The 21,955-nt window shown below is 37.2% G+C and overlaps 1 protein-coding gene across 2 annotated transcripts in view; it reads left to right on the top strand.

Moving 5' to 3' along the window:
- Positions 1-16,765, top strand: part of ZNF385D (zinc finger protein 385D) — a 942,431-nt gene extending 925,666 nt beyond the window's left edge. For both annotated transcript variants that reach the window (XM_067033854.1, XM_059064167.2), the window contains 3 exons: positions 3,970-4,148; positions 5,197-5,298; positions 13,780-16,765. In XM_067033854.1, the coding sequence (XP_066889955.1) occupies positions 3,970-4,148; positions 5,197-5,298; positions 13,780-14,013 (515 nt within the window). In that variant the 3' untranslated portion in view covers positions 14,014-16,765. The remainder of the gene's footprint in view (positions 1-3,969; positions 4,149-5,196; positions 5,299-13,779) is intronic.
- The last annotated feature ends 5,190 nt before the right edge of the window (positions 16,766-21,955 follow it).

The raw sequence follows: 21,955 nt of genomic DNA, 5'->3' as shown, positions 1-21,955 counted from the left end.
ACATTTCCCTATAAAATGAATCCCTCTGAAACTTCTTTTGTACTGTTTAGACAGTTAATTTGACAGCTTGAATTAAGGCTTAAAAATAGCCATATTTTGTACCTATAATACTCCTTATGAAAATCTATCCTAAGGAAATAACCTTAGGATAGATTTTTAAAGATTAACAAGTAGGATGTTCATTACAAAATAATTATATAGGGAAAAAAAAGAAAATAATCCAAATGTCTAATATTAGATAAGTGGTTAAATATATAATGTATTGTAAGCCTGTGCTGTCATTAAAAATCATGTGCATTTTTAAAAGTATATATAATTCCAAGGAAAGTTCCATGCAAAATTACTTTAACTAAGTTATCCAAACTTTTTAAAATGCACATATACAAATAGAAACTAAAAGACTGGTACCTGATGACCACCATTAATATTTTGATATGCTTCTCCTTGATGGAATACTGGGGTTTTTTCCATTTTAAATAAATTTCCTCAATTTTCCTGATGACCTAAAGAATGATTGATTTAATTTTTAAAAGTCATTTGCCAATTTTCTTGTTCACCTACCTTTCCTTTATGCCAGTACCTAACTTAAGAGCCATCTAAAAAAGGAAGTTGTAAAGATGATGAGGAATTAAAGGGAAGGCTAACCTCTATTCACTCTGCACCACATATTATTTTGATTTTTGCAGATACAATATCTTGACCCAAGGCAATCAAAAGCAAACACATTTAAAAAAAAGAAAATCAATATTTCTAGGAGCATGATGACTTGCTGCCTTTAAACTGGTTGGAGAACGGTTTCACATTTCAGGAATCATGGAAGCTTCAAATGAAGGTCATTATCAGTGTTGGCCTTTTAAAAGTGATGGGAAGAAAATAGTCCATTTAAAGTACAGAAGCAGCTTTGCAATGGCCCTACCGTGCAATCACAGGGGAAGGCATGAGCCTTGCGAGATATTTACTCTGCTGAGCAGAAAGGAGCTTTACAGGAAAACAATGGGAAGGGGGATTTGAAAGACTCAAATTAAAATCCGAGTTTAGAAAAGACTGCATTAACAAAATAGAAAAATTAAAGGTACTATGAGAGATTCCTGTGTAACTGGAATTCAGCTAGCTCTAAGGACTTAGTTAGAAATCCACTTTCTACCTGCCAGTAACTTCAAGTAGTGTTTGCTTTGTGATCTGGGCAAGTAACTTAACCTTTCTGAGTCTCAGTTTGTTATCTCTAAAACGGGCATGATAATAGCACCTAAACTCATGGGTGGCTATGAGCAGGTAAATAATTTATCACAATATGTGCAATGTTTAAAAAATAAAATAAGTATCAGTTCTCCTAATAGTCACTATTTTTAGATTATTCATACACATTTGATCTCTCAAAAATATAAATGCTTGAAAATTAAGAGTATTACATCTTTCCTTAATTGTAGCTGTACTTGAAGGAAAAACAGCTACCTTTACAGGCTGTTCAAGCTTTAACATCTTATGAAATGGTCTAATAGCTATTTAATTATGACTGACAAGCTGCTACTAGATGCAGGAGGTTACATTGCACAAACGTTCCACTCTGCGTGATGATGAATAGTAACCCCAGAGTCAAAGCTATTAGCTGAAGTTTTTCACCCAATCTCAGCACAATTTTAACCACATGTGTTTGGTGTGTGTGTGTGTGTGTGTGTGTGTGTGCACGTGCGTGTAAGGCATGCATGAGTGTGTATATTTAACTTTCCTATCTTTACTAGCTTCTGGGGAGAGAATACACTGAAATAATAATGCTAATGACACAGTAATTTTTCTGAGATGTTGGGTATTTCTCCAATGCTCACATATCTTCTGTTTCTTTCCTTCCCCTAGGGACAGGACATAGGTGGGTCTTAGCTTTCCAGAGATAATATGGAGAATGTCTGTTTCCTGGATTTTTACTTACTGTTGCTATTGAGAGCAACTTTTTTGAATTTCTTCTCCTCCTCCTAACCCACCTGACACTCAATCCTGAGGCAAGCCACCCACACCTGACTTTTTTTTGTCCTCCCAAGCAAGATGAAGTACTTCCATATCAGTGAATAGGTAGAAAGTTTTCTGATCCATTCTGGTTGCCACGATCAAATGCCAGCTCAAATCACATAAGATATTAACCAGAGTGAGTCAAGGGGCTTTCAAGAAAGTCAGGATGAGAGTTTGTCTCCTACTGACTGCTACTTAGACATTCCTAAGCCACAGCGGTTCCAGAAAAGCTTCTCAGTTTGATTATAGAGGTTGCATGGGAAAAAATATTTTGATAAAATCACGTTTGGATAGAGAAGGTTGGATAACCCTCTACTCACATAGTGGCACAAAAGCTTCGAATTTGTAGGAAGATGGTATAAATGAAGGTAGGACAAAACAATGTGTGTATGTGTCTGTATGTATATATATATATATATATATATATATATATATATATATATATGCATATATATACTCATTCATTCATTATGTATGTAGGTATGTGTTGCTCGCCAGAACATTACTTGCCCTACTCTCATTTATGGTATTTTCATACAAAGCAGAAAGCATTAGGTCACTATATTTCAGTGGACATGGGTGAAAGTGAACCCCGGGGCAGCCTCGCTGCTACCACCTCCACTACCGCATGGTTCTCTGACTCCGTATTTCAGCCTCTCCCGTCTTCTCACAAAACATTTACTTTTTTCTCTCTCCTTAATATGTTGAGATATGAACATTTTCATTGCTGTGCATAAGAAAATGAGATTCAAAGTGGGGAACCTAAGTGGTAAAAATATGCATTTTTAAATATTGGACTCAGTAAAGGTATCATCATTTTACAAGAGAGAAACGTATGGCTCTAAACCTGTTCCATATGTGCATTGACTCTTATTGAAGACATGGGTGATTGACACGGAGCTGGAGAGCCCTCAGCATCTTTTCTTCATTGATGTGGAATGATTCTGAGAGGCTGGCCCAAGAACCAGAAGTTAAGAATTTCTTTTTTTCTATGCTTCCAGAACTGATAACAATCTAATAAATACAATTAGAAGGTGAAACCCCTAAATCAGGATTTAGAAAACCAGAATGGCAGAAAGGATATCCATGATTACAAGAGAAAATTTCATAGCAAAAACATATGGCTAAATGAGAAAAGTAAAGAATACTTATCAACTCCAAGGAGAAGGAAATTGTGAGCAAAGTTTTTGAGAGCAAACTGCCATCCTGAATTTTAGTGTTTAAAAAAAAAGCAAATCTTGATAAGTAGAATTACATTAGTTATGTGGGACAGCCAAAAGATGTGACTGGTTTAATAAAAAGAAGGGTTTCTTTACAGTGAATCTGCTTAGCTGGTGAATCCCCGCATTTTTTACTCATTTGTTTATATTTGAAATTTCATAGCCAATCAGTGTGAACTTTGCTATTCTAATAGGGCTTTTTTTTCCAGAGTCATTAAGATCTCTATACAATTACTCTCCCTCTTTGATCCTAAACCCCATAGCCAGGAAAGCTTGTTTGTATTCTATTTAGAAAGTGGGCATTTAATTAGTGCCACTTCTGTAAACACACCATGTTTAAACTGATTACACTTGTTACACCTCACCTCCAACTACACCTGTAGCAACTAAATCACTCTCCTCATCAGCTATCATTTATGTCTTATTAGCATCAAGAGGAAATGAAAAGAAGTCACACCCATTTAATTTCATCTCAGGACTTCTGAGTTTAGTTCCTGTACTAATGGTGCTTATTTGTAAAACAGGACATTATAAAAAGATAGTGATTAAGCAATGTTATATAAGGTGATCAGAGCGCATTGTTACAGTTTCCTATGTCATAAGCATATTTCAAGCATAATCCCTGGAAGAACTACATTCAAACTCGGCATCACATCATGTTGTGTTATTGTATCGTTTCTTGGAGGAGATTACTAGCTAAGCTTTTTCCCCTCTTTTTTCTTTCTTTTTTTCTAAATATTCCTGGCAGGTACTAAGCACAAAACGATGCTAGAAGCTCGGAACGGAAGTGGAACTATCAAAGCCTTCCCTAGGGTAGGTGTGAAAGGCAAAGGACCAGTGAATAAGGGGAATACAGGCCTGCAGAACAAAACGTTTCACTGTGAAATCTGTGATGTACACGTCAACTCGGAAACACAACTTAAACAGGTAGGCGGTACCCATTCTAGAAGTGAAAACAGATGGGGGTCACGCACGAGCAGAATGTGTGCTTCCTCTGTTCCCTTTCTTTTCTGTTTTTCTCTCCCATCCAACCATCCATCCATCCATCCGTCCATCCATCCATCCACTTAGCATCTTATTCACTCTCCTTATTTATTTATGCACATTTTGGTTGCTTAAAAGAATACTAAAATGTAATGGCTTCTAAGATCTTTCCAAAATTGCCTGAAGTGAGTCTGTGCTATTTTTATATATGAAGAGTGGGAGGAAAGGGGGTAGTAGATCTTTTCTTTACCAGTTTTCCCACTCAAAAGTGTTGATTTTCTTTAAAGGTCAAATTTCAATGTTCCATTTTTACTTGTTTAGATATTTACATGCTACCACTAATTTTATGCTGTGCTCTTCTTTTATTTTATGTTCTTTATTACATGGTGGTGTACTGTATTTCTAAATCCTGCAGCCACCTGCTAACAAGATGACTAATCCTATTGCATTCACTTTTACTTTGAATAGCCTTCCAAAGAGATCAGTTCTACGTTTCTAGTTGAAGTCCCAGCCCTCATATTGTGTTGTGTTTTATATGCATATGTACATTCTTGCACTGATTTTTACACACCTTAGTTATTTATCTTTAGAATTTAAGGGGTTGACATTTGGCTGTACAAATGTGAGGATAAATATTAGTATGGAAATAAATTCAAGTCCGCCTGGCCATCTTTGTTTATTTGCACATAAAATTCCTTCAGACATTTCTTTCCTTTGTAAATGTCCATAAAACGAGATCTGTGCAGTAATAAGGAAAAAGGCTGGGAAAAAGAAGACGCTGCTATTTGTTTAAAATAGACTAAAATGGCTAGCACAAAGGTATCTCTCCTCAAAGCATCAGCATCCGAGGACAAAAGTGCACGCTCTTTTATTTTTGTCTTTCTTCAACTTGCATGAAATAATTAATATCCTGCCCCAGGTTAAAACAATATTTATGAGGGGTTTGGGGGATAATTTTTTTAAAGCTGTCATTTTTAATTGCTTTTAATAGCATATTAGCAGTAGAAGGCACAAAGACAGAGCTGCTGGGAAGCCCCCGAAACCTAAATACAGTCCTTACAACAAACTGCAGAAGGCAGCACATCCGCTGGGGGTGAGTGTCCTTTTTGCTTCCCAATAGAGAGTAGCCTTTCTTTCTTTTTTCTTTTTTTTTAAAAATAAATTTATTTATTTATATTTTATTTTTGGCTGCGTTGGGTCTTCGTTGCTGCACACAGGCTTTCTCTAGTTGTGGTGAGCGGGGGCTACTCTTGGTTGTGGAGCATGGGCTTCTCACTGCGATGACCTCTCTTGTTGTGGAGCATGGGCTCTAGGTGCCCGGGCTTCAGTAGTTGTGGCACGCAGGCTCAGTTGTTGTGGCGCACGGGCTTCGTTGCTCCGTGGCATGTGGGATCTTCCTGGACCAGGGCTCAAAGCCATGTCTCCTGCATTGGCAGGAGGGTTCTTAACCACTGCACCACCAGGGAAGCCTGAGAGTAGCCTTTCATGTCCTGCAGTCTACTCACTGAACTTGGATTTTTTTTTTTGTCAGTTACTAAGTGAAATGAATGGAAGATACCTAAGTAAAGACAAACAATTGATTTGAAAGTCCAACTCCTACTTCACCAACAGAATCATTGGTTTCATGAGTTGTTTGAGTGTTTTGTCACCATTAGTCAAAGTCCGGCGTCTTGACTTTTTAGTTGGGTACAGGTTTACAACCGAGCATGGGGATGGGAGGAAAAGCAAACTCTTTTGTGTCAGGTAGGTAATCACATGAAATCTGGACTTGAGGTTAGTGTATACTATTAGGAAAAGATCGGTGAAAACAAGTTCTTGCATCTCCTTTTTAAGGTCTTCAGGAGACAAAGCACCAGTATTGTTGATTCCCTCAACAATTTTGTCTTTTGAATAACACACTCTCAAAGGCATGGCTTTTAAAAAAATTATTCACCTAAGGACACTATCTAAGGCCTGGGAAATATTTCCTGAGACATGCCCTCTTGTTTTAGATTAGTAAACATATTAGTACTGATATCCTGACCTAGAATTTTTGTAGGATTTTAGAGGAAGTCTGTAAACCTCCTGACATCTTAAGCTAATATTTATAAGTATATGCTTTTGTTCTGGTTGAAATGACCATAGCTTACATCTAAGAGACCCAGGGCTCTGCATTGTTTAGCTGTAATAAACCATAACTGTATGCATTAAAAAAATTAAGATGAAGAAAAATTGATCTACAGTGTGTGCTGAATTATGTATTTTGAAATCTGTTTTCTCCAAAGTAGATTTTATTAATAATCAGTGCTACTGTGTGTTGCTGACACATGAAAATACAGTTAAAGGAAAACTGCAGTCATCCATTATGAGACCTCAGAATGAGTTGACCCAATTAATTTAGTAGCATCACCCATTTTTATGGAAATTAAGTCATTTTACTCTCTTGCATAGAATCAATTTTAGCTGCATTGCATTGAGTGGCTGTGAATTCTGCATGGAGCTGATGTTTCAGCACCACTAGTCATAACCTGAGTGCTCTTTCTGACCTGCGTACATGAAGCTTTCAACAATCAAGTGAATGGTTCTTAAATAAACAGAGAAGTCAAATTCTGTTAATGTTAGCTTCCAAACCTCCTGCTTAACTGTCACTGTTACCATTTCCATAAATGGGACCATTCCCTTCCTGAGAACAGCCATCTTACTAATGTTATTAGTCAGAGAATGAACTGATTTTATATAGTAGGTTTGAGAGAATGTTGCTACCAATGAAAGCAAAACACATCAAACTTTTGGGGAAGATAAGTTTTCTTTGCTTCTTTAATGAAAGTGGAATTTCGTTATTTATACGTCTCTTGATTGGTACTCACACCTTACTATGCTACTCACTTGACATAATTGCATAGTCTAATAGTACCTGACAGCATTAATTAATCTCTTTTTAAAAATGTCTATACCCTGCTAGTTAAAATGTGTGTAAAGAGTACAGTAAAAAATTCCATTTTTTCTCAAGATGAATACTTTCCTCATGAGGTATATTTATCACAAAAAATAAAATAGAGAGCTGGAACTCCTGGCTCAGGGTCTCTTCCCTCCACCATCACTAAACTGTCCTGGAGCCCAAAGGGAGGGTGGCCTCACTGAGGCTGCCAGCTCTGGAGGGGCCCCAGCAGCCAAAGCTGCAGCAGTATTGGGGAAAGCGGGCCAGATCACTCATCCTGGGGTAAGCCAGCTGCCATGTCATGAGGACACTAAAGTAGCCCTAAGGAGAGATCCATGTAGCAAAAAACTGAGACCTCCTACCTAGAGCCACATGACCGTGTGGATAACAGGGTCTTGGTGCTCCAGCCAGACATCAGGGCTGTACCTCTGAGGTGGGAGAGCCAAGTTCAGGACACTGGTCCACAAGAGACCTCTCAGCTCCATGTAATATCAAATGGTGAAAATCTCCCAGAGATCTCCATCTCTACACCAAGACCCAGCTCCACTCAATGACCAGCAAGCTACAGTGCTGGACACCCTATGCCAAACAACTACAAAGACAGGAACACAACACCATCCTTTAGCACAGAGGCTGCCTAAAACCATAAAAAAAGCCACAGACACCCCAAAACACACCACCAGACATGGACCTGCCCACCAGAAAGACAAGATCCAGCCTCATCCACCAGAACACAGGCACTAGTCCCCTCCACCAGGAAGCCAACACAACCCACTGAACCAACCTTGGCCACTGGGGACAGACACCAAAAACAAAGGGAACTACGAACATGCAGCCCACAAAAAGGAGACCCCAACCACAGTAAGTTAAGCAAAATGAGGAGACAGAGAAACACACAGCAGATGAAGGAGCAAGGCAAAAAACCACCAGACCTAACAAATGAAGAGGAAATAGGCAGTCTACCTGAAAAAGAATTCAAATAATGATAGTAAAGATGATCCAAAATCTTGGAAATAGAATGGAGAAAATACAAGAAACGTTTAAAAAGGACCTAGAAGAACTAAAGAGCAAAGAAACAGTGATGCACAACACAATAAATGAAATTAAAAATTCTCTAGAAGGGATCAATAGCAGTATAACTGAGACAGAAGAACGGATAAGTGACCTGGAAGATAAAATAGTGGAAATGACTACTGCAGAGCAAAATAAAGAAAAAAGAATGAAAAGAATTGAGGACAGGCTCAGAGACCTCTGGAACAACATTAAACGCACCAACATTCAAATTATAGGGGTCGCAGAAGATGAAGAGAAAAAGAAAGGGACTGAGAAAATATTCGAAGAGATTATAGTTGAAAACTTCCCTAATATGGGAAAGGAAATAGTAAATCAAGTCCAGAAAGTGCAGAGAGTCCCATACAGGATAAATCCAAGGAGAAGCATGGGAAGACACATATTAATCAAACTATCAAAAATTAAGTACAAAGAAAAAATATTAAAAGCAGCAAGGGAAAAACAACAAATAACACACAAGGGAATTCCCATAAGGTGAACAGCTGATCTTTCAGCAGAAACTCTGCATGCCAGAAGGGAGTGGCAGGACATATTTAAAGTGATGAAAGGGAAAAACCTACAACCAAGATTACTCTGCCCAGCAAGGATCTCATGTAGATTTGACAGAGAAATTAAAACCTTTACAGACAAGCAAAGCTAAGAGAATTCAGCATCACCAAACCAGCTTTACAACAAATGCTAAAGGAACTTCTCTAGGGAGGAAAAACAAGAGAAGGAAAAGACCTACAAAAACAAACCCAAAACAATTAAGGAAATGGTAATAGGAACATACATACCAATAATTACCTTAAATGTAAATGGATTAAATGCTCCAACCAAAAGACATAGACTGCCTGAATGGATACAAAAACAAGACCTGTATATATGCTGTCTACAAGAGACCCACCTCAGACCTAAGGACACATACAGACTGAAAGTGAGGAGATGGAAAAAGATATTACATGCAAATGGAAATCAAAAGAAAGCTGGAGTAGCAATTCTCATATCAGACAAAATAGACTTTAAAACAAAGACTATTATGAGAGACAAAGAAGGACATTACATAATGATCAAGGGACCAATGCAAGAAGAAGATGAAACAATTGTAAATATTTATGCACCCAACATAGGAGCACCTCAATACATAAGGCAAATACTAAGAGCCATAAAAGGGGAAATCAACAGTAACACCATCATAGTAGGGGACTCTAACTCCCCATTTTCAGCATTGGACAGATCATCCAAAATGAAAATAAATAAGGAAACAGAAGCTTTAAATGACATATTAGACCAGATGGACTTAATTAATATTTATAGGACATTCCATCCAAAAACAACAGAATACACTTTCTTCTCAAGTGCTCATGGAATATTCTTCAGGATAGATCGTATCTTGGGTCACAAATCAAGCCTTGGTAAATTTAAGAAAATTGAAATCATATCAAGTATCTTTCCAACAAAAATGCTATGAGACTACATGTCAATTACTGGAAAAAAAATGCAAAAATTACAGACAAATGGAGGCAAACAATACACTCTAAATAACCAATAGATCACTGAAGAAATCAAAGAAGAAATTAAAAAATACTTAGAAACAAATGACAATGAAAATACGATGACACAAAACATATGGGATGCAGCAAAAGCAGTTTTAAGAGGGATGTTTATAGCAATACAATCCTACCTTAAGAAACAAGAAATATCTCAAATAAACAAACTAACCTTACACCTAAAGCAATTAGAGAAAGAACAAAAAAAACCCAAAGGTAGCAGAAGGAAATATATCATAAAGATCAGATCAGACATAAATGAAAGAGAAATGAAGGAAACTATAGCAAAGGTCAATTAAACTAAGAGTTAGTTCTTTGAGAAGATAAACAAAAATGATAAACCATTAGCCAGACTTATCAAGAAAAAAAGGTAGAAGACTGAAATCAATAGAATTAGAAATGAAAAAAGTAGAGGTAACAATTGACACTGCAGAAATACAAAGGATCATGAGAGTTTACTACAAGCAACTATATGCCAATAAAATGGACAACCTGGAAGAAACGGGCAAATTCGTAGAAATGCACAACCTTCCGAGACTGAACCAGGAAGAAATACAAAATATGAACAGACCAATCACAAGCACTGAAATTGAAGCTGTGATTAAAATCTTCCAACAAACAAAAGCCCAGGACCAGATGGCTTCACGGGTGAATTTTATCAAACATTTAGAGAAGAGGGCTTCCCTGGTGGCGCTGTGGTTGAGAGTCCACCTGCCAGTGCAGGGGACACGGGTTCGTGCCCCGGTCTGGGAAGATCCCACATGCCACGGAGCAGCTGGGCCCGTGAGCCATGGCCACTGAGCCTGCACGTCTGGAGCCTGTGCTCCACAATGGGAGAGGCCACAACAGTGAGAGGCCCGCGTACCGCAAAAAAAAAAAAAAAAAAAAAAAAAAAACCATTTAGAGAAGAGCTAACACCTATCCTTCTCAAACTCTTCCAAAATATAGCAGACAGAGGAACACTCCCAAACTCATTCTATGAGGCCACCATCAGCCTGATACCAAAACCAGACAAAGATGTCACAAAGAAATCTATAGGCCAGTATCACTGACGAACACAGATGCAAAAATTCTCAACAAAATACTAGCAAACAGAATTCAGCAGCACATTAAAAGGATCATACACCATGATCAAGTGGGGTTTATCCTGGGAATGCAAGGATCCTTCAATATATGCAAATCAAAAATGTGATACACCTTATTAACAAATTGAAGGAGAAAAACCATATGATCATCTTAATAGATGCAGAGAAAGCGTTTGACAAAATTCAACACCCATTTATGATAAAATCCTCCAGAAAGTAGGCTCAGAGGCAACTTTCCTCAACATAATAAAGGCCATATATGACAAACCCACAGGCAACATTGTCCTCAATGGTGAACAACTGAAACCATTTCCACTAAGATCAGGAACAAGAGAAGGTTGCCCACACTCACCACTATTATTCAATATAATTTTGGAAGTTTTAGCCACAGCAATCAGTGAAGAAAATGAAATAAAAGGAATCCAAATTGGAAAAGAAGAAATAAAGCTGTCACTATGTGCAGATGACATGACACTATACATAGAGAATCCTAAAGATGCTATCAGAAAACTACTAGAGCTAATCAATGAATTTGGTAAAGTAGCAGGATACAAAATTAATGCACAGAAATCTCTTGCATTCCTATACAGTAATGATGAAAAATCTGGAAGTGAAATTAAGAAAGCACTCCCATTTACCATTGAAACAAAAAGAATAAAATATCTAGGAATAAACCTACCTAAGGAGAAAAAAGACCTGTATGCAGAAAATTATAAGACACTGATGAAAGAAATTAAAGATGATACAAATAGATGGAGAGATATACCATGTCCTTGGAATGGAAGAATCAACATTGTGAAAATGACTCTACTACCCAAAGCAATCTACAGATTTAATGCAATCCCTATAAACTACCACTGGCATTTTTCACAGAACTAGAACAAAAATTTTCGCAATTTGTATGGAAACACAAAAGACCCCGAATAGCCAAAGCAAGCTTGAGAAAGCAAAACGGAGATGGAGGAATCAGGCTCCCTGACTTCAGACTATACTACAAAGCTACAGTAATCAAGACAGTATGGTACTGGCACAAAAACAGAAATATAGATCAATGGAACAGGACAGAAAGCCCAGAAATAAACCCACACACATATGGTCATCTTATCTTTGATAAAGGAGGCTAAAATATACAGTGTAGAAATGACAGCCTCTTCAATAAGTGATGCTGGGAGAACTGGATAGCTACATGTAAGAGAATGAAATTAGAACACTCCCTAACACCATACACAAAAATAAACTCAAAATGGATTGAAGACCTAAATGTAAGGCCACACACTATCTAACTCTTAGAGGAATACTTATGCAGAACACTCTATGACATCAATCACAGCAAGATCCTTTTTGACCCACCTCCTAGAGAAATGGCAATAAAAACAAAAATAAACAAATGGGACCTAATGAAACTTAAAAGCTTTTGCACAGCAAAGGAACCATAAACAAGATGAAAACACAACCCTCAGGATTGGAGAAAATATTTGCAAATGAAGCAACTGACAAAGAATTATTCTCCAAAATTTACAAGCAGCTCATGCAGCTCAATATCAAAAAAACAAAGAATCCAATCCAAAAATGGGGAGAAGATGTAAATAGACATTTCTCCAAAGAAGATATACAGATTGCCAAGAAACACATGAAAGAATGCTCAACATCATTAATCATTAGAGAAATGAAAATCAAAACTACAATGAGGTATCGCCTCACACTGTTCAGAATGGCCATCATCAAAAAATCTACAAACAATAAATGCTGGAGAGGGTGTTGGGAAAAGGGAACCCTCATACACTGTTGGTGGGAATGTAAATGGATACAGCCACTATGGAGAACACTATGGAGATTCCTTAAAAAACTAAAAATAGAACTACCATATGACCCAGCAATCCCACTACTGGGCATATACCCTGAGAAAACCATAATTCAAAAAGAGTCATGTACCGAAATGTTCATTGCAGCTCTATTTACAATAGCCAGGACATGGAAGCAATCTAAGTGTCCATCGACAGGTGAACGGATAAAGAAGATGTGGCACATATATATAATGGAATATTACTCAGCCATAAAAAGAAACGAAATTGAGTTATTTGTAGTGAGGTGGATGGACCTAGAGTCTGTCATACAGAGTGAAGTAAGTCAGAAAGAGAAAAACAAATACCTTATGCTAACACATATATATGGAATCTAAAAAAAAAAAAAAAAAAAAGGTCATGAAGGACCTAGGGGCAAGACGGGAATAAAGACGCAGACCTACTAGAGAATGGACTTGAGTATAGGGGGAGGGAGAAGGGTAAGCTTGACGAAGTAAGAGAGTGGCATGGACATATATACACTATGAAAAGTAAAATAGATAGCTAGTGGGAAGCAGCCGCATAGCACAGGGAGATCAGCTCGGTGCTCTGTGACCACCTAGAGGGGTGGGACAGAGAGGGTAGGAGGCAGGGAGATGCAAGAGGGAAGAGATATGGATACATATGTATATGTATAACTGATTCACTTCGTTATAAAGCAGAAAGCAACACAGCATTGTAAAGCAATTATACTCCAATAAAGATGTTAAAAAAATAAAATAAAACAACGTACTTTCCTAGAGCACTTTGTAACATCCTAGGTCAAGCCATTTTCCGGGATCTTCCAATTTTTCCAAAAGGAAAGATGTTCTACACTTTACATTATTTTTTAAAATTTATTTTATTGAAATACAGTTGATTTACCTTGGTGTGTTAATTTCTGCTGTACAGCAAAGTGATTCAATTATACATATATATATATTCTTTTTCATGTTCTTTTCCATTTTCGTTTATCTCAGGTTATTGAATATAGGTTTCCCACTTTGTGTGATTTTTATCATCAGTTCCCAGGTGTGAGTTTATCTTAGTAGTTGTTGACTGCTGTATTTTAAAAGCCGCTCACTCTTTGGACTCTCATTGCAGACCCTAAGGCTTTTGTTCATCTACTCTTTTTTCCCCCCTCCCTTGCAGGTAAAATTAGTATTTTCAAAAGAACCTTCAAAGCCTTTGGCTCCACGAATTCTACCAAACCCTCTGGCAGCTGCAGCGGCTGCTGCAGCCGTGGCAGTGAATTCCCCCTTCAGCCTCCGAACTGCTCCAGCAGCCACGCTGTTCCAGACTTCTGCAGTCCCTCCAGCCCTCCTGCGGCCAGCTCCTGGACCCATTCGGACCGCCCACACTCCTGTGCTGTTTGCTCCTTACTGAATTCCAAATGGGAGTAACTGTACTGCAATAATTTTTCAAAAAACACAAAACAAAAAGAGAACTATGCAGTGTTTATTTATAGTTTAAAGTATATCTGAAGAGCCAGGACTTTTGATAGTGAATTGAAAAGATTATTTAAAAAAAAAGGAGGGAGGTTTAGGGGTGGGAGGGAGGGGTGGTCTTTTCTCCAAAGTAAAGCATTCCTCTTGAACATTGAGTGTTTTAGAAGTGATCTCCAGCATTGACTTGTAGTGGTATCTAGAACTTCTGAAGCCTTTGTGACTGTGCTTTTGGGCACTTGTTTCCCCCTGCATTGTCTTTCCTGCTTTATGAGACAGCTATACATTGTCTAAGGGCATTAACTGGTTCCAACGTATATATAATAATTTACTCTGTAGATTAAAATAATACAGAAAAAAAAAGAAAAAGCAAAAACCACAAAAAACAAAAGCAACACTGTGAATAGTAGTACCCATGCTGTTCCTCTTGCTATGACAGCAATTCCTGGGTATTTATCCCAAGAAAAGTAGATACAGTAGATGTCTTGTAAAAACAATAGTGCTGTGTCTCAATCTATGCCACTAGGTTTTTAAGAATTGCAAAAGGTATAACGAACAACTATTTCATGCCTGTAAGTAGTCAAAAACTAAACACCACCGGATGGTGTGGGGAAGGTCCCTGGTTCACATTCTCCCATCCTACCCAGCTTGGAGATGACTTTAAGTTCAAAATAAAAGAACAGGGCTAAGCATAGAGGTGGGAGAGATTAATAAAAATGGTTTCTTACAAAGTACTTTTCCCTTACCCTGGAACAGTGTTGCTGGAAATAGGAAGTGTTTGTAAAGCACCTATATCTGAAAACAGGTAAACCCATGCATCATGGGTGTTCAGAAAGAAATCAGTACAACTATTCTGTTTCAAGGATAATGGATGATCCTAACCTAGCATGATAATGCAAAGTAAAGATGTTTCATGTTAGTGCATATCCAATAAAAACAAAGAATATTGCATCTCTGCAATATCCCCTTTATATCATACCAGTAGGGTTGTCTCTTCAGCAAAGGTTTCTGCTTTGACTATGATGGTAGACATTAACTATTGTTGTGGGGGTTTTGTTGTTATTTTTTAGATTTCCTACTGACATGATATAAACAATTAATATATATTTAAATATTAGTAAAACAAGAAAAATGAATCTGCATTAATTTCAGACCAAGGATGTAGAGTTAAAAAAATACTGGTAAGATGCATTTGACCATCATTTCTCTACTGGAGTTGTGAAACACTGACAGACTTCAATATTCACCATAAGGCTGAAAGGAGTTGATGTTTTACCTTAAAACAAGATTTTTCAGGGGTATATATAAATATATGTATATTGTATATATGTTAGAAAGATTAAGAGAATAACTTATAAAAAGAAAATCTATATAAAATAATTATATAACCATCCCGTGTTACATGTTATCATTAAGTTGGTAACAAATGGCATAAAAATAGCTGTGCCTTTAACTTGTGATAAAGGCTATTTGCTTTTTCCCATAGAAAGCTAACATATACCTATCATTATGATGGGGTTCAATGCAGCCAGTCTGTTGCATTAATAAGAATGATGACACTCAAACTTAGAACAATGAAAACATGTACAAATCCACCATACCAGATTTAGGTTTAGAGAAAAAAAATATTTTTGAAAGGTTTTGTAAAGACTATTTAAAAATATAGGGAAAGGCTGAGTATGGCCTTCCTGAAACTGCTCTTATCTAAACTCTAGTAGACTTTTGAGAGGTCTAGAGACTCAAGGTGAAACGATTTGAGAGATGGGTATTTAGTATTTGTCATTTTATATTTAAGAAACACCCATAGCGTGCTTGGTGCTCAACATTAAATATGGTCTTTGGAGTTCTTCTCCACCATCTAGCTAAAGACATTTGTTATATAAATATATCTTTAAAGCAGTTGACTTTATAGAACTTTTGTTAAACAACCAACCAAAAGAAAAAAGGAAGGAAGGAAGGGAGGAAGAAAGGAAGGAAAAGAAAAGAAAAAGTATTCCATCTGTCTTTGGTAAAAGGAATTTCAAACCATACATCTTCTGCCTGAACATGTTGGTTAGAATTGAAATTTGTTTTTGAAAGTATCTGGTGATATTGCATTTGCCAGTATCTCTACTTTCTGGTGTTAGTAAGTGTTTCCTTTTTCCACCCTCAGACCCTGCTAGTTCAGCCAGGGAGAGAGTTAGCTCATGAATTCTATTGTTTGGGGCTGTCTATATTCTGTGTGACCAGCTTCTGACAGTTTTGAACTTCAGTTTCCTCTTTCTGCTTTGTCGAATATTTTCTTCATTCACTATGTCAGCCTGAATCCCTATCCAACTACCTTTACACCTCTAAAAACCTCTCTTTCTGTTGGAGAACTTAGTGTCAATTGATGAAATCTTACTACAGTGTACTTTTGCTGTTCTTCCCCATTTTCACCAAAGTGAAAGAGCCAGTCCACTAGAAGTCAGGGCCTGTGGGATACAAGAGTCCTGGATCACAAGGCATTACTAACTTTTACGATTTTCTGGGAAACAAACAAATCAGCCATATTTTCTCCATCAGCCATAGGAGAAACCTCAGAAATACCTAAACCCCTTCTGCCTCACTTCACTATGGAACCATTTTTGTTTAAATGGTCTCTAAAATTGGAGTTGTAATCATCAGTTGTCTTTTACTCACTACCTAATAAAGGATGAAGCCTAACCATGGAACTTATGGTGGATTCTCTGTGAATTGGTTCCCAATATTCCATGAATTTATTAACACCAGATCCATATCTACCATTGTTCAGACTGCTATAAAGCTCTATCCTTTCCCTCAGGGAACTTCTTTTCATGAATAGAGATCAGTAATTCCGATTGATCAGCAGTGGTGCTCTGAACATCCCTGAGGGGGGTCTGACTTTATGGTTATATGTTCCTTCCCATGCATCATACCCATGGCAGGGAAGGGATAGATAAAGCATCTCCGACTTCATTTGCAACAAATATAAATGCATTGCAAGAGTCAAATGCCTTTGGAAAAAGCATTCTTTCACCTCATCCAGATTACCCAGACAACTGGAAACAGTCTTTGGGAAGGCACTGTATTTCTCTTCTGAGAAAACAGGTGATTACAAGTGACAAATCACTCCTCTCACTGGCCCTGAACTTTGAAGAGTGGTTGTTGTGTACATCTAAGCACAGTTGTGTACACAGTTGGCTTTGGGCAATTTATATCATCACTGACTCATCTCAAATGATGCAATCTTCAGGTACTGTTGGATTTCCATTCATCTCTTGCAATAATTCGTTGCTGTTATCATCAGAGATATAATTTGGTTTTTTGAAAGGTGCTACATATTTTGCTGCCAAGGAACTATTTAGCCAAGAGAGCATTAATACTCACTTGGAAATTAAAAGCGCAGGAAATCACAACACAAAGGAGTAAAACTGAAAAGTTTTAAAAAAGGATTATTCAGAGTTTATTGTGGATGTGCTCATGTATGTTTTTAAGGTACCGAACCACTCCACAGTAGAGATGGGCATTAAATTTCACTTACAATTAATAGCTTAAATTAATATCTTTATCTCCACACCCATGGAATGTTTCAACTTTCCTGAAGAAATCAGATCGTAAAGCTAAAAAATGACTCTGGTATAGATACCTCTTCAAATCTGAATTGATCTATAGAACTAAACTACCTTTCTATACATTAGCATGGATGACATTGTATTAACATCTCTTTGTACACAGGAAAGCATCTTAAAGTGGTGAGGAAAACAATGAGCCTGAAAAAAATCAGAGCCTATTGTAGACTTTGTCACTGCCTAGCAGGGTAACATTTAAATAGTCAACGAATGCTTTGTCCTTTCTTCATCAGCAGTGTGGGTGAGAGTGAGTAAAGGCTAAACTGGTTACCTGTTTTTGCATTTAAAAAGAACCACTTTTCTCACCCTCGAAGAAGTGCTTTCTTGTAGTGAACCATACAGCTACTCAAATACTTGCATTTGCTCAGAAAAGTGTTCTGTATTATTTTCCCTCCTGAGGATACATCACAAGGTAGTAGGTCATTCATCTGATCAGTCAGATGTAGACCTCACCAACAGTTATCAGAGGAGTTGCTAATTCACATTGGATTTATAACACAGTCATTTAGTATATACCACATCTGTTTTCTCAGTCCAAAACGTAATACATAAGTCCCCTACATATGGACCTGTTGCATTCCGAGAGCACGTTCGTAAGTCCAATTTGTTCATAAGTCCAACAAAGTTAGCCTAGGTACCCAACAAACACAATCGGCTATAGTACTGTACTGCAATGGGCTTATAATACTTTTCACACAAATAATATGCTTGCTTCCGGACATCCTGGGCTTGAAATAAAGATACTGTACTACTGTACTCTATACAGTACTGTACAGTAAAGTACACAAAGGCACAACCACTTGTAGAGGAGGTGCACACATGACATTGTATGCCAGACACGTGAACTAACTTACATGATTGGACATACAAACACACGTTCGCATCTTTGAAAGTTCATAACTTGAAGATTCATATGTAGGGGGCTTACTGTAAATTCTAAATGAAACCAACCCATATAAAAGCAAGAGAATATTGACAGTGTGGGTGTGAAGGGAGCAACAGGTATGTGAATGTCTTATCCTCGTTCTTTTTGTTGTGTAATCTCCCTTCAATAGAAAGGGACCCCACCTGAACCATTACTAATCCAGTCCTGGGTTTGCATGTGTTTTAGCTAATGACCACCTTATTCAGATTACTTCCTCCACGCCAAAGGATATCAGTTATGCCCTCTTGTTATTGATTTAGCAAGAATTTTTTTGGACTTAGTCCTGACAGTGAATATTTTACAAACATTACTGTTGGTTCTCATTAAGAGAGCAGATTTATTTCTGGAGCATCTTTTCTGGTCTTTCTATGGTATCTTCAATAACGACAACAGTTACTATCAAGAAGTGAAATGGATCATGTGTATGGCAAGTATGGCAAGTCTCCATTGCCTACTTCCTTGTGCTGAGATGGGTATCAGAGCTTCCAGTGAAAATGGATATGTTGATATATCATCCTCATGTGGCCTACATGGTTGTTACTTCCAGAAATGGACTTATAGCTTACCAGAATTACAAATGGTGATGAAAGACAGGTTCTACACTGGGAAAACCTCCTACCTATGTGCTACTTGATTAGAAGTCCATACAGGTTCCAAAGAGTCATAGAGTTTAAAGAACTTTCTGGTTGTGTCATCAATGCTCAGATGTGAAAGGACCAAGAATTGCCTTGAATCTGGTCATCTTCTTTGCCCTCTTCTCAGTGATGGAAAGCCATCCTTCCTAGATGGTTGACTCTAGGAATTGCCAAAATTTGAAGTCAAGTCTGATGATTAATATAGATGACACAGTTGAGAATGGGGTCAATAAAGAATGAGGTCATGTTCTCTTCATGGCTGACAAGTCAGCTCTAAAAGCAATTTCCAAAGAGTAGAGATAAAATAATTTGTGAGCAAAATTATAACTAAACATAAATACTTGTACCATGGCCAGGTCACAAGTCACTACATCTATATCTATATGGATATGGATAGAGATAGAAATACATGTATTTTTGTAAAATATGAGCCTTCATACCTCTTTTACCTGTTACCATTTTTCAAATTTTTTTTTTTTTTTTTTTTTTTAGTGAGAAGGTTGATTTTACTTTTAAGAACAGGAACTCTAATTTCACACTTGGGAATCCTAATCATTTTAGGGCATTGGAGAGGCTGAGAAGCAGATATAATATCAAGGTACTATACTCTCGAGCAAGGCTCTTTTGCTACCACTTTGTATCATTTCATAAAAGCTACTGATTTTGACTATAGGAGTTGAACCCTAATCACATCTTCCAATCCAGGTAGTGTGCAGGACATGGTAGAACAAGGCTAAAAAAAACTGGCAAAGAGAGAAGCCTTTATTGGAGGCCAAGATTTCATTTTTTTCCCAGCAAACACATTTTCTTTTAAAGTTACTCTGCTGTTTGATTGTCCAAATCTGTGAGGCATGAATCCATTGAGAAACAATGTTATGGAGTTTTTAAGCCATGGTGAGAGGGTATGGAATTTTATTAACCACAAGTAATAATGTGGGTATCATTGGATATTTGTCAACTCAGTTTAAAATACATTATTAGATAATTTTAACATCTGACGCTAGGGCTAAAAGAGGTTCGTACTGGATGAAGACCCTCCACCAAATGCTCTGTGTCTCTTGTTGACTGAGCTAATATTATTAGAGCAAGAAAAGAAATAAAGTTCTCAAAGTTCTAGAAAGTTTAGTTTTCATGAAATAGTCAAGAAGAATTTCACTGGATGCCATCTATTTTTTTAAAGGGTTTATGGAAACGTGTGGAAGTGTTCGATATTGGGGAAAAGTCTTGTGGCCAAGGGATCTGGGCACAAGATTGATCATCACAGAACAAAGAGTGGTTTCCAGCTTCAACACAAATTACCTATGAGGAAACTGAGCCAACTCAGTATTTTGATGATTTCCTTCTGGAAAAAATAGGAATAATAATGAAATTACTTTATAGAGATATGCTTCAGAAAAGGCGGTATTTAGTAAAAGCAGGTCATTTACCTCTTCAAATTGGTCCCAAAATCTAAGCCTAATTCCTCTAAATTTCAATAAAATTGTTTTAAAATGCATCTTATATTTACAGTGTTCATATTCCTACATACTGTTTGAAATGTAACTGATCTGATGCCAAAGCAACATCATATGTAGCTATATTAGATACTCAATTTTGTCCTGAAAAACAAAAAACAAAAAACGTGATGGATTGTTTCAAGAAATATTGCCTTATACACACATGGAGCTATATGCTAAGAACATTGCTTTCCTTTTCTTTTTTAAAATTTTTATTTTATATTGGAGTATAGTCGACTAACAATGTTGTATTAGTTTCAGGTGTACAGCAAAGTGAATCAGTTATACATATACACATATCTATTCTTTTCCAAATTCTTTTCCCATTTAGGTTGTTATATAATATTGAGCAGCTTTCCCTGTGCTATACAGTAGGTCCTTGCTGGTCATCCAGTTTAAACATCTGTCAGTCCCAAACTCCCTAACTATCCCTCCCCCCCTTCCCCCAACCCCAACCCAGTTACCGTGTTTGTTCTCTAAGTCTGTGAGGGGAACATTGCTTTTCTTGGGAAATTTGTTAGTCCTATTTTTAAAAATTTCTTTTATAAGTTTAAATCTTGTCAGTTCAACTGGTTTCCTTATGTAATTGTAGACAAGCATTTCTGCTAGTAATATTTACTTAAATTTTACAATTAATTTTAAATTGTCTCCTTATACTGGTCAATCAAAGGAAATTTTAGTATTAACCAATGTATGGTGAGATAGTCAACTCACAAAAATTGGAGATTTGGCTATTTTTATTTTTATTGTTTTTATTTTTTTAATTTTTTTTTAAATTTTTTTATTTTTGCAGTACGCGGGCCTCTCACTGTTGTGCCCTCTCCCGTTGCGGAGCACAGGCTCCGGACGCTCAGGCTCAGCGGCCACGGCTCACCGGGCCCAGCCACTCCGCGGCATGTGGGATCCTCCCTGACCGGGGCACGAACCCATGTCCCCTGTATCGGCAGGCGGACTCTTAACCACTGCGCCACCAGAGAAGCCCTGTTTTTATTTTTTATTGAAGTATAGTTGATTTACAATATTGTGTTAGTTTCAGGTGTACAACAATGTGATGAATTATACAAACATATATATCTATATATTTTTTCAGATTCTTTTCCCTTATAGGTTATTACAAAATATTGAGTAGAGTTCCTAGTTCGGCTATTTTTAAATGGTGATTCTTAACAATAGAACTACAAACAGACCCTGTTGAATGAATTGAGTGATGACAGTA

The sequence above is a fragment of the Kogia breviceps genome, chromosome 5 (assembly GCF_026419965.1).
Source record: "Kogia breviceps isolate mKogBre1 chromosome 5, mKogBre1 haplotype 1, whole genome shotgun sequence".
Lineage (NCBI taxonomy): Eukaryota > Metazoa > Chordata > Mammalia > Artiodactyla > Physeteridae > Kogia > Kogia breviceps.
This window is presented reverse-complemented; position numbering and strand designations above follow the sequence as displayed.